Raw genomic sequence first — 22372 nt, 5'->3', positions numbered from 1 at the left:
AAAACGTTGCAGATCAAGCATTACGTTAATAGAAATCTTGAACGTTTTCAAAGCACAAAGTGTAAATGAAACTAAAAGCAGATGTATTGACAATAGTTACATTTTTTCCCTTGGAGAACAACTCCAAAATGACCATGTTATCCACTGTATTAACACTGTTATTTAATTGTTTTCTCCCCTACCTGCTTGACAGTCCTCAGAAGCACCAGATCAACATCAGAATGCTAAATTGTTTCAGTGCCTCTTTGTGGACACAATATTACAAGGATGAATGCCAGGATTCCACACAGCCAGGAAAATAAATTCATAAACATAGAAGATAGTTACTTCTGAGACAAAAATCCTGGTCTTAAAGCTTTGTATTAAAAGTTTATATTTGTTCTAGGTACTTAATTTCACATTTGATCAAATAATTTGTCTTTGATCTTGAGGGGTGAAGGTAATCAACTAGTGAGAAAATATTTTGATGTTTCACTTAAAAAGAGACAAGTCAATTCTTAAGTTGAAAAACATAGGGGTTTTTATGTTTCCAAGTAGTTCTTTTCCTCATTTGAAAGGAAGCAAACAGAATGCCCAGCTGTGAACTGGGAAAGCAAGTCAAGTTGTATGCAGCATCTGGAATTCTCTTGCTTTTATCTTTAAATAGTTTTTGAAGACTTTGAAATTAAGTGCAAAGTAGATGCAAGAGATTAGGGAGAGGCTTTAATATTTTTATTATGTCTTACCTTCAGAAAAATGTGCTTTTGGTAACCATTTCTTAACTTCAGAAAAATGTGCTTTTGGTAACCATTCTATTTGAATTTACAGTCTAGTGCTTGACATGCTCAGAAGTTGTATGTTTTTATGAATATTTTATGAGAAAATGTCTTATTTGCTGCATAGAATGTACATTGTCAGTGACATGCTGCAAATGAAGAGCTGAACATACTTGAAGTAACATGACTACAACTTCATTTAGCAACAATAACTGCATAAGAGGAGCCGGCAGACAGTTCTTGACAAATTATCCTCTTGCTGTTTTGCCGTGTGGCACACAAGCCAGTGAGCATCCACTATGGTTTGAAATGAGCTATGTAACTTTGTAAGACCAAACCAACCCTTCAGAGATAGCACTCTTCTTGACTCATTAGAGTGACACAAAATGACCTAAGTTGTCTCAAAATGGCCCGATAGAGCTTGATCACCCGAATCTAAGGTGCACTAAAACAAAACAATTATTTTCTCATTAATTGTTCATTTTTAGTACACTTTAACGTATTTAAATTAATATTTTAAAAAAGCCGTATCACTTTTTGTGGAAGTCTTGTCAAATGAGAGTTTAAGTTCATGAATCAAAAAGTTATGATTATATGAATAGTGCTTCTGCTGTAATGTGTATTAAAATATAGCAGCCTTTAATGAGCATATGCTAGGAGCCATTTCCTTTTTCCTAATAATGGGAATAACTCAATTTTTTCTGTTAAAAACTCCTTTAGAATGTTAATATCAGCATGTGTTATCCATATACAAGTACGGAGCTGTACCATAAAAATACTTAACTTTACCAAACTGATCATAGGAAGCATAAACAATGTTTGTCCATCGAGAAAGAGTGCAATGTCCTTGGAAGTTCTCATTTTTCAGTTTCTTAAATCCTGGACATTTCTGAAAAACAGAAGATCAGAATATGATTTTACCTACATATGTCTGCACATGAACCAGTCTGGCATAAAGCAGTCAGAAGCATAATACTCCTATTTTGTCATTCAGTCTTCTCAGTTTATTAGCATTGTTTGCATTTGACTATTTTTTTCTCTTTTCTGCATGTGTTTGTTCATTCATCAGGAAGCTATGCCATAAAATCAAGATCATGATATTAAAGTATTCCCAGCTCAACAAAAGGATGTGGTAAAGTTCAGGAAAGTGAGCAGTGCAAGTGCCTGGCATCAGGTGACACTTGGTAGTGGTCGTGCATTTCTCTGGCATGGGGCAGCTGGATTGGAGTCTCCAGAGAGTGCAGGTAGGACAACCAGAAAGTGATCAGAAACCTCACGTCACATTTTGAAGAAGAGACAACCCAACCAAGATCCTAAGCTGCTATGAGATAGCAGGTTAGAAGCCTGCTCTCACAGACTAGTCGGGCTGTGGGATGAACACACCTCTTTGGTACCAGACTTGGTCAGTTCCACCCTCTTTTGAAGTCTGACTTAGCATAGTTCCCTGAAGACTATGCTACTAAAGTCATATTCTACAGTTCTGGCTGCTGTTTCTTTCAATACTGCCAGTTAGGTGTGGTCCCCAGTGTGAATCAAACTGAATAATAAAAGAGAAAGGGGAATGCAACCTAGATGTCAGCAAAACAAACAAATATTGGTACAGAATCAAAAATCAAGCTACAGCTGCACATGCACAGGAAAGGATATTAGTGCTTGTGGTCATCTCTAGCATGGTCTGTCTTGCAAAAATGTTCGGGACCATCATTCAAAAAAAATCCACTTAAAAAAACAACCAACAGCTGACTACCAATACCAAATTAATGTCTTGCAGGAAAATCATCTATATCTTGTTGATTGCTCTGTGACAAAAGGAGCAAGATCAGCCTCCATATCTGCCTGTATCTGGTGGATGTTACATGTTTTTGAACTGCATCATATGGGAGAAATTGATTCATAAGTAAGAGGTAAAAATAACTTGTCTGATGTATCATAATTAAGGACTGATCTGTGAAAGAGCTATGCACATGCTTTTTGTTCCTCATTCTGCGTAGTTGAGCCTGCTTCAGCTAACGCACCAGAGAAGGTGGTAGATAGACCTATATACCTGTGCAGGACCAACATTTCAAAATTTTTGGAATCTCTTTGTTTGGTACTTGCATCCAAATAAGTGCTTAGCCCAGAATCCTGAAGCTTGGATGTCGCAGGTGAAAACAAAGGTCAATTTTAGCAGTATTTATGAATAAAAATTTTTGGTTTCTGGTATTTATAGATTAAGATTTCAGTACCTCTTACTGAAAACCAAATAGCACTGATATAAGACAAAAATCTTCCTTAATAGAAACAAAAATGTAAAGAAGAAATACACATGCTAGAAAGCCTTTGTTAGATGTTTTTTTTTTCTTGTTCCTTTAAGTCGTCGGTTCTTTCTCAGGGATTTGTTTCTTCTTCTAACTCCCTCTTCTGTGGTCTTTTCTTTCAGATGATGCCAATAAAGGGAAAAGGCGAGGCTTCAAAACAAACAAACAAACTGGAGTCCATTGTTTCTGGTGCTTTCAGTATTGATTTACTTGCAGCAGAGCCATTTTTTGCATACAGAGTTTTAATGATTTCAAAACAAAGGATATACAAACAAACAGAGAATTGAGGGGTGTACTTAATACACCTAATTTACTGCTTTTATTTTGAAAGAGAAGCTAAGGCTGACCTGGAGACATAGTTCTGTGCAATGCCAGATCTGCTGTAGGTCCAATACCAGTCCTGCTTGTTTGTCTCTGACATTGGTAAGGGTTGGGAGTGCAGTGTGGGCTGCATGCTGAGTTGTTAAAAGTGTGTGTGGAGTGTCTGATGTCAATCACCATCAGTCTTCCAGCTGCTTGAAGACCATCACTGATAAAATCTTATGGGAGCTCTCTCTCATCTGCAAGTGTAAACAAAAAGAAACACAGATCCCTGGAGTGGTATGATGAACATGAAAAAAAGTAATCAGGAAATCCTCAGGGATTGAAAGAAAACATAGTGTACCACGTGTTGAGTAAGAGAGCACAGTAAAAGGTACAGTCATTTTGGATCTGAATGCAGTTTTGTGGGAAGAGCCCATGAAAATAACCATGTGAATTTCTAAGCCCAAATCTGAGTTCTCACTCTTCCTTAGTGTTCTAGCTCAGTAATTAACAACGTTTAATGTGTTCAGGCCTTGTGTAATTGAGAACGAATTACTATTAAGGCAGCCCCTCTGATAGCTGGTGGAAGAGCTGGTGGAGCTTTGTACAGAAACCGGATGAAAAGAGGAAAACGTGAAGTAAGTTATATAAGCCATGCTCATACATTAAGTTCTGTCTGATGCAAATTCTGCACTAATAATATTGGCCTTTGAAGGACTGCTTCTTGCTCCTTTTTTTTTTTCCCCCAGATAAACTGGTGCTTGTACATGAGGATTATGCATAATAAAATATTGATGAAAAGATACGTTCAGATATAAACCAAGGTGAACTAGTGCAAGAAGTGATTAAACATATAAAACAGATTATCAAACAGGACACCCTGAATTCCTTTTAGATGCACAGCATAGTTTATTAGGAGAAAAAAGTACACTTGCGTTTTCTTGAAAAAGGAGATTTTTTATAATGCTTGGTGAATCATCCCAATAATTCCTCCAGTCTTAAGAACTGAAGTTTGTTCTGATTATTAATGTCTGTTTTTCCATCTGCATATTAGATTGTCTATGCCTTTATCAAGTATACTGCAAATGTTTATTTATCAACATTGATTTTATCTATAGGTATATACAGAGTAAATAGAGAGAGTCTTCTTATCCAACGAAGCTAGGTAGTACTCTGAGATAACTATTTGGACTTCCTCTTTTGTCAGAGGAGGGAAATAACCACCTATTAGAGGTAGTTCATCCTGTCCTGCTATGATTTTACACTACGCTGGATGGCTTGTTACTTGGAATGCTTCTACTTTAAAACATCATCTTTATAAGCAAAATGCTTCTTGAGGTCTGTGTGCCTTTTACTAAGTAATTTTTCTAATCTTTCATCATTCTCTAGCATCTTCTTTGCCTTTTCATATTTATTTACATTATTCCCAAATCATCATAATTCAATACAAATTGATGTAGTGACCAGGCTAATTACATCAGAAGGCATAGGGTGTTCTAGATTCTGTCTTGGTTTTCCCTGAATACTTCTGTGCTCTATTTCTGCCTTCTATCCTTTATTGGATAAGAAGAAATTTTGATACTTACTTACTATTAAATGGGAGAATTTGTGAGTTTGGGGGCCAACACTGACAAAATCAGAGAGTCACCTTTGTGTCTCTCTTGTGGCTTAGGATTTCCTTGGAATCCTGGTGACCATTAAATATGGATTTGATATTAGCTAGAGAAATGGCTGAGTCTGGAATGCTTCATCTAGGATTGGAAATTGTTTCTCTAACAGAGAATTGTTTCTCCATCCAGAGCACTGAATAGCTGTGAATTAAGACGAGCTGCATGTTCGGGTGGCACTGAGAACTTGAATCCGTAATCTGTCATCATCCAATAATAAAACCTGCCACTTTTGCTGTGCACAGTAATACAACAGAAGATTGTTGAGTGGAAGACCTGCCAAGGCGGTGGCGGGAGGGGCTGACTCTGTCTTAACTACAGCAGTACAGCAGTAATTGCTGGGCTTTGAAAAAATTTTGTACTCTACCATCCCACCCTTTTTTATCTCCACAGCAGTGGGAAGGCAGCAGCAGTCAGGAGAGGGAGGAGAGTGCTGGACGCTGCGCAGAACGGAGGGAGGGAGGAGTAGGAGACGGGAATGCGTAATGCGTGAGTGACAGAGGGTGTGCAGGCGGCTGGCAGAGTCCAGAAGACGCGGATGTTCATGCCCCAGGGTCCAGGTAGGTTTGTTGTACCTCTGTCTGAGGCGGTAGTTGCTTTGGAAGCATCCTGTTTTAGCTGCAGAGATGTTCCCTGTCCAGCTCTGCAGGCAGCACCTGTTGCAGCAGGGACGTGGTTTAGCAGCAGCAGAAACTGAGTGTGTCGCTCATCCATGAGGGGCTGCCGGAGGGTGAGAGTCTGCTAAGGTTTCTGTTGTTCCAGCAGCTCGTCTTTCTGCTCTGCAAAGCCGGGCAGGTGGAGACAATAGTCTTTCCAATGGAAAATCCTGTTCTCAGGGGATGCTATCAGGATGCAGCTCAGTCTAAAGCTGACAATTTTTGACTCTCAAAAAAGAACAAAACATTAATTGGTAGTGTAATTAGGTGAAAATAGAAGTGGAGGAGCTGCTTGTACACTGTGTATTTTAAAGGAGAGTGAGTTGAAAGAATGAATTTTTCAAATAATCATCTAATAAGGAATGAGTTTTAAACATTAGTAATTACAATATGATGTGGAAGTGATTACACTTAGAAATACTGCTTTTGCTTCTTGCTTTTGATGTATTGATTCTATATAAGACATTGCATAATTCACTTTTGTTAACCCAGATAAAGTTAAGATCGAGTGTATATGGAACTGCTTGCCAAAAATCAGTCATTGTTTTTTAATGAGTCTGTAATTGCTTTATGGCGCAGATTTAAAAATGTTATTCATTATATAGAAGCCAAAAGTGTTTTGGTTTTTGGTGGTTTTTAAACACATTTTCTAGAATAGGTCTTTCAGTTAAGTACTAAGCATTTTGGGACTCAGCCATGAGGGCAGTTTAATAACTGAAGGTAGAATGTGATATATTTAGTTTATCTGTCCCTTAAGCCTAAAACAAGCTTCTCTTACTAAACAGATTTCAGTGTTTCCATGTGGAAAGACCCAAAAGAGCAAGATTCCTGAGGAAATCAAATAATTTGTGGTATAATAGGCTTAGAATTGAAATGGCCAAATGTTTGATAATATAAGAGCTACCACATTTCAAGGATATACTATTTCTAATCTGTTGTTTTTACTGGGGTTTATGTTGTTATTGATTTCCAAAGCACAGGTTTTGCACTTTAGCTGTTTTCTAATACACTTTTGTGTTTTAAGAGCTTTAGATGAAGAAATCAATGATGTTTACTAAATTTACATCTGAGCAAATTAATTAACACTGATAATGGGAGCACATGCTTATTAGCTTGTAAGTGTGGTCTGTGTCCTGGACACATGAAAATTGATGGGAAAACATGGTATCTGTTTTTGTGAAGACTAGTGCTGGGCAGTTTATTTGTGCTGTCAGCATTTTGAAGGTTGAAAAATAGTGCTGGATGCATTTCAAATTGTTGGTACTAGTGAATGAGATCTATCCTCATGCATTCAAATCTATTGTGCAATTCTTCCCTGAGAAGCTCTTGTGAGCTTTATTTAAAAGAAATTTTCAGAATTGGGTCTAAATCATAGCATGTATTAAGATCTCTACTACCTATGGAATTTTGTTATTTAAGCTTATTATCTTCAAGGGGTTTTTATTGTCTTTGGAATTGCATTTAATAAAAATAGAGTGCCTAAATCTACAAATGCTTACATGAATATTTTAATCAGCATGTAAATATGATGACTGAAATTGAACTGTTGGAAAAGCTGTGAAAGCATATTCCTTTAGATGTATAACACTAAAGGAGAGCACCACTACAGAGGTCTCTGAGGATCTCATTCATTGGGTACCAATGATCTGTAGCAATTTGAGAGAAAAATATTGATGACCCACAAATCACCTTTGATATTGTTACACAGCTACCGTAGTTGTTCAGAACTGTGTCATGATAACAGTGAGGGGATTTTTGATCGGTTTAAAAGTGGTCTATAAGCTTAACAGAACTTTAATTTTAGAATGTTTCATTGAAAAATTGGAAAAGTATGCCATTGCATCACACTTTGAAGAAAGAGTGATTTAAAAATTGTCTCAGCTACATCTGAAGTGTTTTAGTCCAAGGTGGTTTTGGAAGCATCAGAATAGTAAAGTGTATGTATGATTCTTGCTATTATTTGAGATAGGATATCTGATGCAATTTAGCTAAATTTTATTTCTGAATAATCCCAAACTCTTTCAGGGTGTTCCTGGTATTGGGTCAGTTTAGTTGTTCATTAAGAAATATGAAAATGTAGTAGGCAAGAATAAATAAAAAGAATATTCTGAATTATTTGCTCATGGACTATTAGGTCTTGACCTTCTAAAAATATGATCACATATATAACTATTTTTACATGTGTAATCCTCTTGATCAGCTGTACTCATTTGTAGAAATTGTGCTTGCATTTCAGCTCTACAAGACTGGCCAATTAAGGTATAATCATTTTTGTATATAAAGGTGAATATAACAATTCTTTTCCTTTCTACAAATAAGCATACATACTGTTTAAATGCTTCTCTCAATGTGCATTAAGAGTCAGATGCTATATAATATCTCCATCATCAAATTGAATCTTACAAAGCCACTGCTGTCAGTTGTAGGCATTTGTCATAGTTCCACAAATTCAAGATTTATGTCTATCTAATAGGAGCTACATTAATATTTCTTAAGGAAAAAAAAGTTTGACAGGAGGAAACAATAGTACAGGCCATTTGTCTTACTCCAGGTGGACCCACTGTTATATTTTATTCAGAAAAAAAATACCAAGTCACAAATGATTTCACAAATGTCTGCAAAGTCTCATTTGCTTAAGTCATTTTTTCAGTGAATAATCTCACTGGGAAATACTTTGTGTAAATAAACACTTCCAAGATTTAACTTACTCTGCATATGAGAACTTGAGGCAGTTTGCAGAAAGAATTTTCCAGCTGTGAGTTCTGAAATATACCTCAAATATGAAAAAAATGTTTCATAGATTGGCTTATGATTATTTCCTATAAAACTAAAGTTGTAGTTTCTTGTACTGAAATAATTTGTAAATCCGAACCAATGTTGCAGTTAAGATAAGTATGCCTGTACTTATTCAAACAGGCCTATTTGACAGGCTAAATTTATCTGGGAAAATTAAACAACAGAGAAGATGCTTTGCATGTTTATCACAGCTTTTATGTTTGTGGTTTTTTTTAATCAGGACAGAATTTCCTGTAGAATGTAATAGCAATGTATCTATTTCTATACTGAGATACTTTTATTTATCTAATCTTGTATCTTGTATAGACTCATTAATTAGAATACAGTTACAATTCTCATTTTCTGATGGCAAAAGAAACTTCTCAGTCACTTATCCTGGACTGGTCCAATATGTTACTGCTCTGAATTGTTTCAAGCTTTGCTTCATTAAGGATTTAACATGGCCTTAATTCAGCCATCTGTTATGGGTTTGGCAGGCCAACAGATCTGAGGTACTGGTAAGAGCTTTAGAAATTTCCCACATTTTTAAAGGTTAGGAAAAGAGCTACCTTTATGAATAGATTTTGAATAATTCTCAGGAAGACAATGGTGCAGAAGTGGGGTAAAAAATGCTTGTCATTCTCTGAAGCTCAGGGTCCCTTGTCTGCCTTTAGCTTTGCTGAAAGGCAATTAGCATTTCAACCAGCCAATTGGGTTACATGCAATGAAGTACTTGGGTTTGTAATTCGCTGCTTTTGGCTTGGTGCTGTTGAGAACTAGTTTTGTGTAATCCTCTCAAAGCACCTTTCTTTCCAGCATAGTTATTGTTGCTAGTCTTAAATAACTAATAAACAAAGAGGTTTCCTTGTCTTGGGCTGCAGGGTGCCTTAGAAGAACAACAAGAAATACCCAGTTAATAGGGGAATGATTATAATTATTAAATAGTGATTATTAAATTGTGACGTGGGTTAAAAGGTTTAGAAAGCCAGGCAAAGCAGCACACATGATAAAGGTAGTGTAAAAAAGGCTTTGGTGCCAAACAAATTTTGCTTAAGGAGTTCTCTTCTCTGAGAAATAAATACTTTATCATGTGTTTTATCTAAAAGCAGATTGCCCAGATTTAAGAGATTAATCCACAGTATAGATTAGAGTGAGGGCCCCATGCTAATCATCTTTACAAATTACACAAATGTATTTTTAATTCTACAGAAAGAAGTCTTTGAGGGACTTTGCAACACACAGATTCTTTAATTAAGTCAATCTAATTTGTTGCAATCTAATGAAAAATGAATACATTTTACTGTAGAAAAGAACCTTGTTTTATGTATGCCTTAAATTCTTGTATTTAGTAATACCCTTTTTTGAACTCAAGAAAATCTCACTGATTCAATTACTGTAATAATTAGACAACACGTTAAAAATTCTGTTTGGCTCATACATGTGTATTAAATAGTAAGAATCCATTGTGGATAGCAACAGTTCTGTCAGTGTACCTGAAACAATGCCATCTAATCCTTGCCATGAGGCTGTAATTTTGCTGTTCTGTACCCTAAAGTTTTGGGGTTTTTTCTTGCAATAACATTACGTGTAAAGCACTGATTTAGGATGATTTTAATTTTAAGTGAAAAAAATTACCACTGTACTGCAGAAAAGCATGATTTCTTTTTCTGGTATATACTGTTTATTCAGGCCATGGAAATTGATTTACAGCAGGTACTAGGTATTTGAAACTGTGATAGTTTTGTCCTCAGCTCCCGACATATGTTCTCAACATATGTTAAGTAAGAGTGTTGAGGACATGCAAAAAACCTCCAAAATTGAGTACAAATGGAAATTATTGTGGAAGTTCAGATTATACTGAAGTATAATAAATGGCTGATTTGCAGTGAAGTCTGCAGACCTTCATCAGCTGTATTTCTGGTTCCTTATGTGTTAAGAGCCTGATCCTGTGGCATGCTCAATCATGAAGTTACTTCTACAAGTATGAGCTGGGAGTGCTAGGCATCTAAGTGGGTCAGTCACTTGGTTTTGATTCAGTTTGGTTGTTGGTTTTTGGTTTATTGTTGGTTTTTTTTAATCTCCTTTCTTTTTGGTGCAAAAACCAGCTTGAGAGAGGGTATAAATGCTTACAGTGTCTGAAGTTACACTTGGTGCAAAATACCTATGTAAAAATCTAGCTCTGGTTCTGGACTACCCTGCAAATTGACTTCTGTCAGTGAAAGATGTTATACTATTTTCATTGGAACTACGTGGGTGGAAAATGATTTCCAGTGTGGAGCTGAAAACTATATCTTTACCTTTTGCTTAAATTTATACTGTAAGTAGAACTGTTCATAAATAATGTCTTGCTTTTAACAGTATGTAGTCAGACCTATATATGAATAGATTCTTGTCAGTTGTGTGAGATAAATTGAAAGCTCTGCAGATGAAGTTAGTGTGCTTTAACATTAAGCAGACTCAGATCCTTACTAATGTATTTCTCAGCATTGTTAATTAGCAGATTTCTGCCAAAGTTTATTTACATCAGACTCTGATCTCTGTTCTAAATTTAAAGTAACCTTAATTAGCTCCAAGTTGTTACACTGGAGGTACTGTGAGTAAAAATAATCCAGATCTTACAGCTAGTCAGAATTATTTCCTGGTTCTCTGTTTGACTTGAAAATTATAAGATAACTGCAGATTTTTGTAGAAGACCTTCTGCTTGCTGCTAGAAGTACTGGATACAACACTGCTTGAGAGTTTTGCCCGTTTTACTGTCTGCTCAGAATTGTAGCAAGTGGTTACCTCAGAAAATCTCTAGCATTACCTGGCATAAGAGATAACATTTGGTTCTCCAGTGATGATTACATGTTTTAGAACTTAAAAATTAATAATGCAGTTTAGATCCCCTCAAGTTCTTCTGAGAAAATAAAAAAGAAATTGCCGGAAAACTTGCAAGGGATAGTCTGGACTTCTTACACTTTTTAACTCTGAGTGACCTCTAATAAGAGGGTGAGATGATTTGGATTCCTCCTCATGCCTTTGTCTTGGCCTCAGCTTGCAGATTTACTGCTTTATGTATTGGTTCCTGGCTGTGATGATAGATGTACCTTTCTGACTAGTAAATATAAATATAGTGGCAGGCAAGTTAAATGTATTTTCTTCCTTAGGATAAGATGTCTATTTTGAAGAGTGCACGCCTTTTCCAAGAGAGGATAATTGAATGAGCAAGAATTATATGAAGTTGTTCAGGTTTCATTAAATTCACCATTCCCGGTAATACATATGGTAATACAGAACAAGATTAAAAAAAAAAAAAGTTGCAACTGTTAGAAAGGAAGTGGTCAGGGGAATAACTGACTGATGTCACTGTCATCAATGTTAAATGCAGATAAATCTTTTTAGCACCGGATGTTGTGCTGCAGTACTGTTCTGTCAAGGCAGCAGTAGTGACTAGGGAAGTAGGCAACTGAGACCAAAAACTTCAAGATAGTGAAAGCTGACCAAGGGATTTCCAATGTTAGTAATAAGAAGGGCAATGTCAGGTATCTGACCTGTCTTTGTAATAGAGAGAAAGACAGGAAAACGTAGAAGAACAGGAAGCAAAGACATTCAGTAACACTGTAGAATGCTCATGAAAACTGGTGAGATAGACTCTGCAACTATTAGCATAGTCCAGGGATGCAGACAAAGGCAGTATAATTATCACTGTTTATTCACTTTGAAGCAGGTTGAAGGTAAAAAAGGGATATAAGCGGATATTGTTTTGAAATAGTACTTTTGGAAAACTCTCTTCTTCAGTCTGTATTAGAGTGAGAGACTTACTTATTCCACATCTAAACAAAAAGCCCGAAGCAAAGAAAGAGCAACAACCAGCAGAGCAGGCTTGGGTAATGCCTGCTATCCATATGCCAAGTTTTGTCGTGTCCTCCTTTTCATATGTGTGAACTGTGGGAACTTTGAGGCTAGGCAAAACCTAGTCTGAAATAAAATATTTCCCTTTTAATTTGAAACCTTGACAACATAGAAAGGAGAATTTTAGTAAACCAAATTTATTTTAATCCCTGCTGCTTTCCAACATTGTTCTCCAATATTGTTGTAAATGTCAAGAGATTCTGAGAACGCCTAAAATAAAAATACTGAAAATATGCAGGGTTTTAATATGTTTCTACAACAGGTGCAGCAATGGCCTTGTGAAAATTCTTGCTCCATGCTGTTCCTGTGTACTACAGAGAATCACCTCTTTACATATGAAAGAGCACATGTATCTGTCTCCCATTGTATTCAGCCAAAGATGCTGCTGGGTGCTGACATCTCTACTGTGAATAGATTTCTCTCTGGCAACCACTGATAGCTGTAATACTGTACTCAATGCAAAGTACTAGTCATGCCAGTTTTTTAATGTTCGACTTGGCTGGGTATTTGTAATCACAGGGAGTAGACAAGGACAGACAGTGAAAAGTGCACTTACTCTTGCTCCTCTGTGTCTGTGGGCTTTACAAATATACAGTGAGTTGTGTGATGATGGGCAGTGGTAACCAAGTTGTAGCTGCTGGGTGGGAACGGTGCTGCTTCAGCTTGTTGCTTCTCCCGTAAACAGCAGTGACAACTCTGAGGTAGAGGATACGTAATCACGTGTTCCATCTGCTTCTTTGTTAGTGAACTCTCTTTCTTTTGCCACTTTCCACTTCCTATCTGGCATTTTATGCTTATTTCATTTCAGATTTTTAATCTGGAGCAGTCATTTCCCTTCTTGATCTCTCTATATTTCATTAGGCTATAGATTCCCTCATACTTCAAAGTAAACAGCCAGGAGATCTTTTCATTCTTAAGGGTTTAACTTATTAAGCACAGAAGCCAATGTAAAAATCTGCAGAAAAGACCATTCATTCTTTATAAACCTTAAAGTCTTCATCTGAAATTTGTTCCAGAAAATTACTGGGAACAGCAAGCTACTCCTGGTGATTCACCAGTTTCATAAGCCTACCTTGGCTCCAACTGGACAACAGGGTGAAATGGTATTCCTTATATAAATGGTGACATTACTGTGGAAATTACTGTGTGGAATCACTATATGATTTGTTGGATTCTACACTAATATTCTGTATTTTAGTGGAAAATACAAATGGGCTTCAAAAAGTGCCATAAGATGTATGCTAAAAGAAAATGTTAGTTAGTGATCATGACTTTACTTTTTTAAAAACTATAGAGTTGAAGAATGGGACTTTTTACTTTTAAAATCCTTTAATCCAGAAACTTTTATTACAAACCACTTAGAAACATCATCTAAGCCCCAGTACATAGCATTATTTCAAACTACCACTGATACTACAAATGATTATTTGAAATGGCTCGAGTCAGAACATGGTAACAGAATAGTTAATCCATTGATTTGAACATACTCTAAAGACGTGATACTCTCTTGCTTGTTGTTGTTATAAAAACATTTTACTGACTTTCGTACATTAAGCTAACTAGACTATCTCAATATCCTGGATGGAGAGAAATTAACTCAATAATATTTAGCTGAAACAGAGGGGAGTGCTTGATCACCAAATGTATGGTTTACCAAAATTTATCAGTGATCAAGGACTAGAGTTTCAGCTTCATTTAAAAAACAAGTTACAAATTAGTCACCAGTGGTTTAATGAGGTGAGGGAAGTAAGGAAGGGTCTTCTTGTAATCCCTGATCTTGCAAAAGCTTCTACTGAAGTTCATAACAAATTGTGTTCCTATTACTGTATCCTGCAGCCCTAGGGAGGAGGAGAAAGATCCAGCAGGCAGGAATTGTGCAGCAAGATTGATTGATTGATTGAATTATTTTACAAACTCTTTTCTAGACTTTTTTCTTCATAGTCTAATTGGTCAAAGGATCAACCACCCCCTGGGGTGATTGGCTAAAATCCTAAAACATGCATTGTCAAAATATTTTTCTACTGTACCATAAACAAGGCTTTGCAAGGTCGCAGGTGTTCATAGTTTATAGAACTCTGCTACTAACTTCGTGAGAGAGAAAAGTATCTCACGGGCTTAGAAAGAAGCAGGAAAATTTCTTGCTAACAGCATTTTTGTATCCACATGTTCCCATATAAATTTACAGAGGAATTTAGTGTACAAAGTGAGTTCATTTTTAATAAAGTAAAATACTGGGACCTGTAATATGTTTTCAGCTATTTGAATAATTTTTTTCTGCATTCTCTATGTCTAGATGCATGTTATTTTTATTTTATTACATCACATCAATTTAAAAAAGTAATCATGATTTTCAGAGTTTCGTTTATATAAGGAGAGTAAAAACTTCTTCTGGCAGACTGTGCAAAGTAAATCTTAGTACAAATAACATAACAAGGAAGGATACACACCAGCTGAATAATTGATGGTATGATTGTGAAACTTCTCTTGTTCCGCAGGAGTAATCCTATAGTTTTAGAATGCTCTCTAGTAGAAGTAATAGAATTCAAGTAATTCTAAACTTCGTAATCTTGCCCTCAAGGATCATGTTTTCAGTATTATTTACTAGAAGCATGTACTGTGGGAAGGTACTGGCGAAGTGTATGATGAGGTAACAGCTGAAGCTAAAAGGTCAACAAATTCCTCAGTTTAGTATGGATTATGCCTGCATCTGCAGACAGTGTAATTTTCTGAGAGTTTACAAAGGTTAGACAACTCTTCTCTTTCCAGCTTGGAGGTTTTTTTTGTTGGTTTTTTTTTGTTTTTTTTTTTTTTTTCAGAGCAGTTCCACATAAAACCAGAAAAAATACCTTGCAAATTATTACATTTGATAATTTTAAATCTCAGGGGGTTTATGTATATGTATTTTATCTTTGCTTCCCACTGTAAGATTTTGCTGCACTAGAATTACTGAATGGATAGATATGTGAGAATCAAGCATTGTTTCTGTCAGGCTGTTACATACTGAATTCCCAATAAGAGCCATGGATATCTTGAAGAACTGTGTTCCTGGTAATAAAAGTTTAGAGTAGTGTGAAGCTATGCAGCAAAATTATTTTACTGTGTGACTTTTTTTTTCAGAAATAATCAGACACTGGTCAAGTGGGTGGTGAAATGAATAGAGAAAATAGTTATTCCTGATTTTTTACACTTACTTTTTTTGTTTGGCTGTTCCTTCTGTGATGTTCAACAGATTTAGGTGAATTTATTGTTACAGGCAGTTAAAATCAACTTACTTTGTCAACCCACCAGTCTTTGCTTGTGGGTACTCCGAAAAACATTGATCATTTTCTTGACTGTATTTCCAAGTTATACTTTGTTAATATGCCATGTCTGTGGATCTTTTTGTTCTTTAGCTAGCCTGAAGGCAGTTTCTTTCGAGTTCTCACAACATAAAATTTATCTTTGCCCAGAATTTGTTGAAAGATGAATCAAAGACTTGAAGTCTTTCTGAAGTTCTGTTAGTTTTAGTGGTCTTCTAAAACTATTATTCTCTGTTCAGTCTGGGATTAAAACTACCTGACTGCAAACATAAAACATTCAGAGTATGTGTTAGACCTCAGTTCTGATTCAAATTTGACACACAAAGACATGTTTCAGTGCACTCATGACATTTACTGTTTTGCTGATAATTTATGACTAAATATTAGTAACTGCCACTCATAAAAAATGAGAGCAAGTGCTTTGCAAACATGTGTGATTTTAAATGTTATTAATATACAAATATTAATGTAGTATGTTCTGTACAATTTATGCAACTGTGATTGACCAGATTTGTCCAGTAATTGTAACACTTGGAAGGATTATTTTAAGCAAAGTGACATTTTATTTATATATTTAATTACACAAATTCTACTTGTATCTTGTACAGAAATTTTAAAAAGTAATAGTATAAAATAATGATCACAGATTAAAAGAAGCTTGGTGAGGGAACTAATTCAATTAAAGTTCGATGTTGTAATGCATTTTGGTGTTTAGAGCACAACTTTGTTCTCTAGGCTTTTTCCAAAACGGCTAAGTTCCTTATGTCAGCAATCTACCCTATCCAGCATCCATGTTCTCATTTCTGGTCTGCAGTGTACAACGTAAGCCCCTGCAGAAAAATGCAACCGTTTGAAATTTGTTGTGTCAGACTCTTTTAAAAGTGCATCTTTCACAGTATCAACACCTGATGACTTCACTGGGACTTAAAATCGTATTTTACATCACAAAACTGGACTCCAGTGTAAAAGAAATGAACCACCTTAGTTTCAAGTTTGTATATCTTAATAGAAAATACTAAACATTTTGCAGAAACAAATAGAAGTAGAAGCCTGGCTGTACAAAGATTGCAATGGCATTTAAAAATATCACAGTTGTTGTCAGGGGCAGGAACACATGAAAGCATTATGGAATAAGAAAAGACTCAAGTGAATATGCAAATGTGTAAGAATATTTAATGGTGAATAAGATGTCAGAAAATGATCTGTGTGATGACTGCAAGTATCCAATCCTTCAGCCTTCCTGTAATTTTTTGTGTATTTTTAAATACAGTCTAGAGAGCAAAGAAAATGGAAATAGAGCTGTCAACCTTGAAGCTGATTTTTTGTTGATTGAAAATGAAAAAAAGTTGTGGTAATTTCATCGGGTTTTTTCTTAAAAGAAGTTCCTTATTCCTCCACTTGAATAAGTCAATAAATACTCTCTAGAAAATCACTAAATGAAAATTATGAAAATAGAATTAGATACCCATGACAATTGCATCATATGATTTGATTGTAGTGGAGACCTATGCATGTTTTAATCACATTTCTTAAACTCACAAGATGATCACGGTATTTAAAGAGTTGAGGGGAGTCAACTGGAATGGTAAGGTCAACCATGAATGCTTTGTGTATTTTAGAGTCACAATTTATTTTTAATATTTTTTTTTCTATAGGGATGCCCTCTGCTTCTTTATTAGTTTATTTGCTTTTGGCATTATTCATTCATTTCACATCTGGAGAAACAGAAGTGAAGTTCAGTGGACAAACAGAATTTGTAGTCAATGAAACAAGTACAACTGTTATACGTCTTGTAATTGAAAGGACAGGGAAGCCTGCTAACATCACGGCAATTGTGTCGGTAAGAAACCATGGCAGTGATATTCTCAGTAACTGTTGATGACTTTCTGAAGGGCTTTTTGGGAAGTGTGGGCTCAGATACATGGAATTTTGTGAGTATAACTGGTAAGACAGACAAGTGAGAGCCACAAAGAAACCTGTTTCCTCTTCTCTGAACTTGTAATTTCGCTTCTGAAAGGAAGAATAGTCTTTTTCACAATGGTTATTTCAAGCCTTTAGCTTCTAAGAAGGATGATTCAGGTGTGGCAGCTATGCTGGTTCAGTGGCTTCTCTCCATTTAGTCTCAGTGCCCAACTGTAAACTTAGTCTAGACCCTTTGCTATTTTGACATGACTGCCTTTGTAATCTCTCCTCTAACCACCTCACTTACAGTAGAATCAGGGGAATTTTCTTCTTGAAAAAATTGACTGAGATGAAAGGAGGGAAGTTTTTCATGGAAGACTTAATCTTGCCAACTTTGGTGATCAAATTGTTAATCTAGGTTGAATGCCTTGGCTCCTTCCAGTGCTTAGAATGGAAGGCAGAAGGCAGTTACATCCTAAGGTAAGTTTAATTCATGTAGGGTGTTATGAGGTGATCAGTGCTTCCTGTACAGGCATAGCTTTTTCAATAAAAAAACTTTTCATATGGTGCATTATGCAAGAGATACCCAATTGCAGGGAAGGAAGTCATAAATGGTTCAGAATAAAGTGTTCTGTTGTTTTATTGGGGTTTTTTTCACCTGTTTACTCAGCATGAATAAAATGGGTTTTTATCCATGTACCTTCTGTCCAGAAATTAACTGTATGACAGCAGGGGAAATTGTGGGAAGACTTATGTTCAGAAAAGAGATTTGAATGAGTCTAGAATGATAATATGGAAGATATTTAGAGAAGAAGGAGGTGACATTTCGTTGTGTGTTTATTGCAGATTGATGGAGAAAATACAGGAGACTTTTTTGACACATATGCAGCTGCATTTATACCCGATACAGAAACAAACCGAACAGTATATATATCTGTCTGTGATGATGATCTTCCAGAGGCTGATGAGACATTCACTTTTCACTTGACACTACTGGTAAGTCTCAATTTTTCAGTTTATCTATTCCACAAAAAACACTGGGTAATCTAATATAGACAAATGGTATTTAATAGGTTTCAGAGTGGTCTTACTGCTCGTGAGCAGTAATAGGTAAGAACTAAAATCTGGAGTCTGAGCAGGATGGTGCTTATTGCCCTTCAGAAAGTTTGCATTTCTGTGGATGTCTCTGTGTCATGTTGCTGTGCCTGACACTTGAGCAGGTACTGCATTCAGCTGTGGACGTTTGAAGGTGTACTAGAGCACAGAAGATTTAGATTGTGAAGTCTCAGCCTTTCCTGTTTTCCTGCCTAGCATGTGCCTGGAGGAGAGGGTGGAAGTAGCAGAAAAAGAGGATGACTTCCAGTCCTCCAGAAGCAGAGCTTAAATGTGACTTATCTAAACCCAAACAATTTTATAAGTACTTACGAATAAATTTCTTCATATTGTTCTGTCTCATGCTGCATGAGAGAGGTTCACATTCACGTTTTTTTTAGCTAACAGTTCATGGCTAAGTAAGATGTCAGTTTAGTGAAGACAAATTTTCTATTTCATTGCCAATTATTACACATCTATGGGAATGTTTGCAATGAATATAAAAATGCATATTTTCCCTTCCTTCTTACTTTGATTTGTAAAGGTATCTCAATTTTACAGTGCTATAAATATCTGCTTCTTAAAGCTGTTATCCCAGTATATCCTTTAGCTGGTATTCCACTGTAATAGCTTCAAAGTTTCAGTTTTATACAAATGTTAGGAAAAAAAGAACAACTTTGGAATTCCTGTCACTGTTAAATGCTTCATATATGGTTTCCTATTGATATGCTGTTAATAATTGTTAAACCATTGCTAATCATTTGCAAAGTTTGTTTCAAGAAATTTATCGTTGACTGTGTAGAGTGTATTTCCACAGTAATTAAGAATTATTTTAGTGCATTCTATTGCTTTAAACAATTTACATTGTGATATATAATAAAAAAGACAACATTTTTTGTAAGATAATATTAACTCTTAAAAGACAGTAAAATCAAAATGCCTATTTTTTTTCATCACCATACTTAATACCTTATTTTGGTTTTAATTTTAGAAACCATCTGCAAGGATAAAGCTTGGCTCACCCAAATCTGTCACTGTAACAATCTTGTCAAATGACAATGCCTTTGGAATAATTTCTTTTAACATGGTATGACTTTTTATATGGTATATTTTAGAACATTTTAGAAAACATAGAGGTGAAATTGTCAAAGATGCTGGTTAGTTATTCACCCAAATCCTTTGAAAACAGATGCTGAGTTGCATCTCTGAAAAACATCTCTAGAGATAATTCATACATATGTATGTAATTCATACATATATACAGCTTTAATATTTCTGTAGGCTTTTAGGTGTTGAGATATTGCCTGAGATCCTCAGACTTGGATGAATATCTGTGTTGCTCATCTAAATGTAAAGCTTTTAAATATTGTTCAGTCCAACTGCCCCTCAATATCGTATGGAAGAAGTGAGGACTAATACCATAGAAAAGTTAAAGATGCAGCTTGGAAATTTTAAGAATATACACATTTTTCTCATCTTAGGTGAGCAAGCTGTGAGAGCAGCATCATAATATAATACCTTCTGGGGATAAGACAGTGGTGTGACTCTAGTGGTATGGAGGATATTTGCAATAATACAAAGTTTGTGTTAGTAGAACGAGAAGCTATGCTTTATTGCTGGCATTGTGGCAGTATACTTTTTAGAAGACTTCCCTGAAAAAAATCCAGTATAAGAAATGTTAGCACCACTGTATTAAACCACATTGCTCCCTGAAGTGCTGTAATTCTTTGAAATATCTTAGCTGCAACAGTTTGATAGACAGAGTCCATTATCTAGTTATCTAACAAAGGAGTTTTTAATGGAGAAAACCTATTTTTAACAGGTTAGGAATTACTTGAAACAGGTGCTCATATGCCAGTGCTTAGTGTATGGTAACTATGCTCATTTACAAAAAAAGAAAACAAAACAAACCCACAAGAAAACCCATTCTACATACATTATGATATTTTTTTGTTATCTGAAACTTTCCAAGCTTTTTATTAGCTGAACTAATTGGTTGCTACGAAATGTATGCCATCAGCAGACTGGTTTGCAGATTGGGTTAACTTGTCTGTGGGAGTTTGGTATTTCTATGGTAACAGTTTCTTGCTTCTGCTGTGATATTTGATCTGTGCCTTATTGCCTGTCCCTTTTCTTCCTCATTAGTCTGCCTTAATCACAGTGAATGAGCCTAGGGGCAGAAATGAATTTGTGCCTCTCACTCTAATTAGAGAGAGAGGAACCTACGGGACGGTCATTGTAACTTTTGAGGTGAGTTTATCAAAAAATCTTCATACCTTTGTCTATTAGATGAAACTGTGAGGCCATAATCATAGTTTATCAAAGTGTTTATTAAAGTGAAAGGACTAAATATTTACATTTTTAAATTCTGTTTCATAAAATGGAAATATATTACCTTTCAAATGGAAAACATTGCAGTTACCTAACTGCTTAATTTAAGGAAAAATGAAGGTATATTAAAAAAAATTAGTATTCTCTGTCGTTTAGGAAGATATCTGAGGCAGCATTAGTTGGTATTATTAACAAACAATGTCTATTGAGTATGTAAGAAATTTCTTGTATATTTCTTCAAAATTTATAAGCACCTGACTCTTTAATGCTTGTGCCACCTTCAAATATGTAAATGTAGAGCTCAATATTTAGTGAAATTCTGTATCTGTAAGACTGTATTTTGAATTCTCAGACATTTCAACCTTTCGAAATCATTACTTGAATATTTAGGCCATTTTTCACATACTTCATTTGAGTGGGATATATGTATTGCCTTTATTGTGAGAGGGGGGATTTTTTCCTTGCCTTGTTCTGATTCTATTACATTCTTTAAAATTACAGGTAATTGTTTTTTATATCAAAATTCCTTAATCAGTTGTCATCAAAGATTTAATCTAGATGTGTCAAAATCTCAAAAGTTTTGTACTGGATGTTATTGCATACTAAATACAGCATGTATAGATGATGTACAGCATGAGATTCTTTATGTTATTTATTGCAGATATGTTTGTTTTAAAATCCAGTAAATTTTGCTATCTGCACAATTTATCAGATTCATCTCAGAATGTAGTTTATGTACATATGTTGAAAAAAATTTACAAGATTTTCTAAAACAAAACTCTAACATATTGCCTCTAGGGGTCTTACTATTTTTTTAGGTTTTAGTATTAACTGTAATTTCCTTAGTATCACAAGTCAAGACACAAAGGTCACCAAACCAGTAACTGCTATTATTTTGTCTAGGAAGTGATTAGGAAATGCTAATTAAATTTTAAAAAAAAGACTGTCCTTTCTGTTATTTAAAAGAACCTGTTATGCATCAATAGATGTTCTCAAAGGCCTGTATGGAAGTAGTTTTCTTCCCCTTTCTCTGGGAATACATAATTTCTTCAGAGTGCCTACCCTGATTTACTCCATCTGCCAAAAAAGAGTCGATTTTCACAACTGGATGTGTGTGCATATGATCAGGAGGTGACTGAATAAATAGTAATTTGTTATGCATTTCACACACTGTATATTGGCCATTGTACTAGATTTTTACACCTTCTCTGTATATTTCTTATAAAAAAAAAAAATTATTTGCAGATAGAAGATGGACCAAACTCAGCTGAAGAAGACTTAAGTCCAGCCAGAGGAAATATTACATTTATCCCTGGGACATCAGTGTTGATTTATAATTTAACAGTGCTTGATGATCAGGTAAAAACAAGCTACTTCATTTTTGGCTTGGATATATAGATT

General features: G+C 35.4%; 1 protein-coding gene across 1 annotated transcript in view; it reads left to right on the top strand.

Annotated features, from left to right (window-relative positions):
• The first annotated feature begins 3914 nt into the window (after positions 1-3914).
• The window catches only part of ADGRV1 (adhesion G protein-coupled receptor V1), a 264867-nt gene continuing 246409 nt past the window's right edge, over positions 3915-22372 (top strand). The window contains exons 1-7 of the mRNA XM_069001528.1: positions 3915-3993; positions 5416-5582; positions 17302-17486; positions 18395-18544; positions 19632-19727; positions 20786-20890; positions 22217-22330. Coding sequence (XP_068857629.1) covers positions 5561-5582; positions 17302-17486; positions 18395-18544; positions 19632-19727; positions 20786-20890; positions 22217-22330 — 672 coding nt within the window. The 5' untranslated portion in view covers positions 3915-3993; positions 5416-5560. The remainder of the gene's footprint in view (positions 3994-5415; positions 5583-17301; positions 17487-18394; positions 18545-19631; positions 19728-20785; positions 20891-22216; positions 22331-22372) is intronic.

The sequence above is a fragment of the Aphelocoma coerulescens genome (genome assembly GCF_041296385.1).
Source record: "Aphelocoma coerulescens isolate FSJ_1873_10779 chromosome Z unlocalized genomic scaffold, UR_Acoe_1.0 ChrZ, whole genome shotgun sequence".
Classification (NCBI taxonomy): Eukaryota; Metazoa; Chordata; class Aves; order Passeriformes; family Corvidae; genus Aphelocoma; species Aphelocoma coerulescens.
The sequence above is the reverse complement of the archived record's forward strand: the minus strand, read 5'-3'. Positions and strand labels throughout refer to the sequence as shown.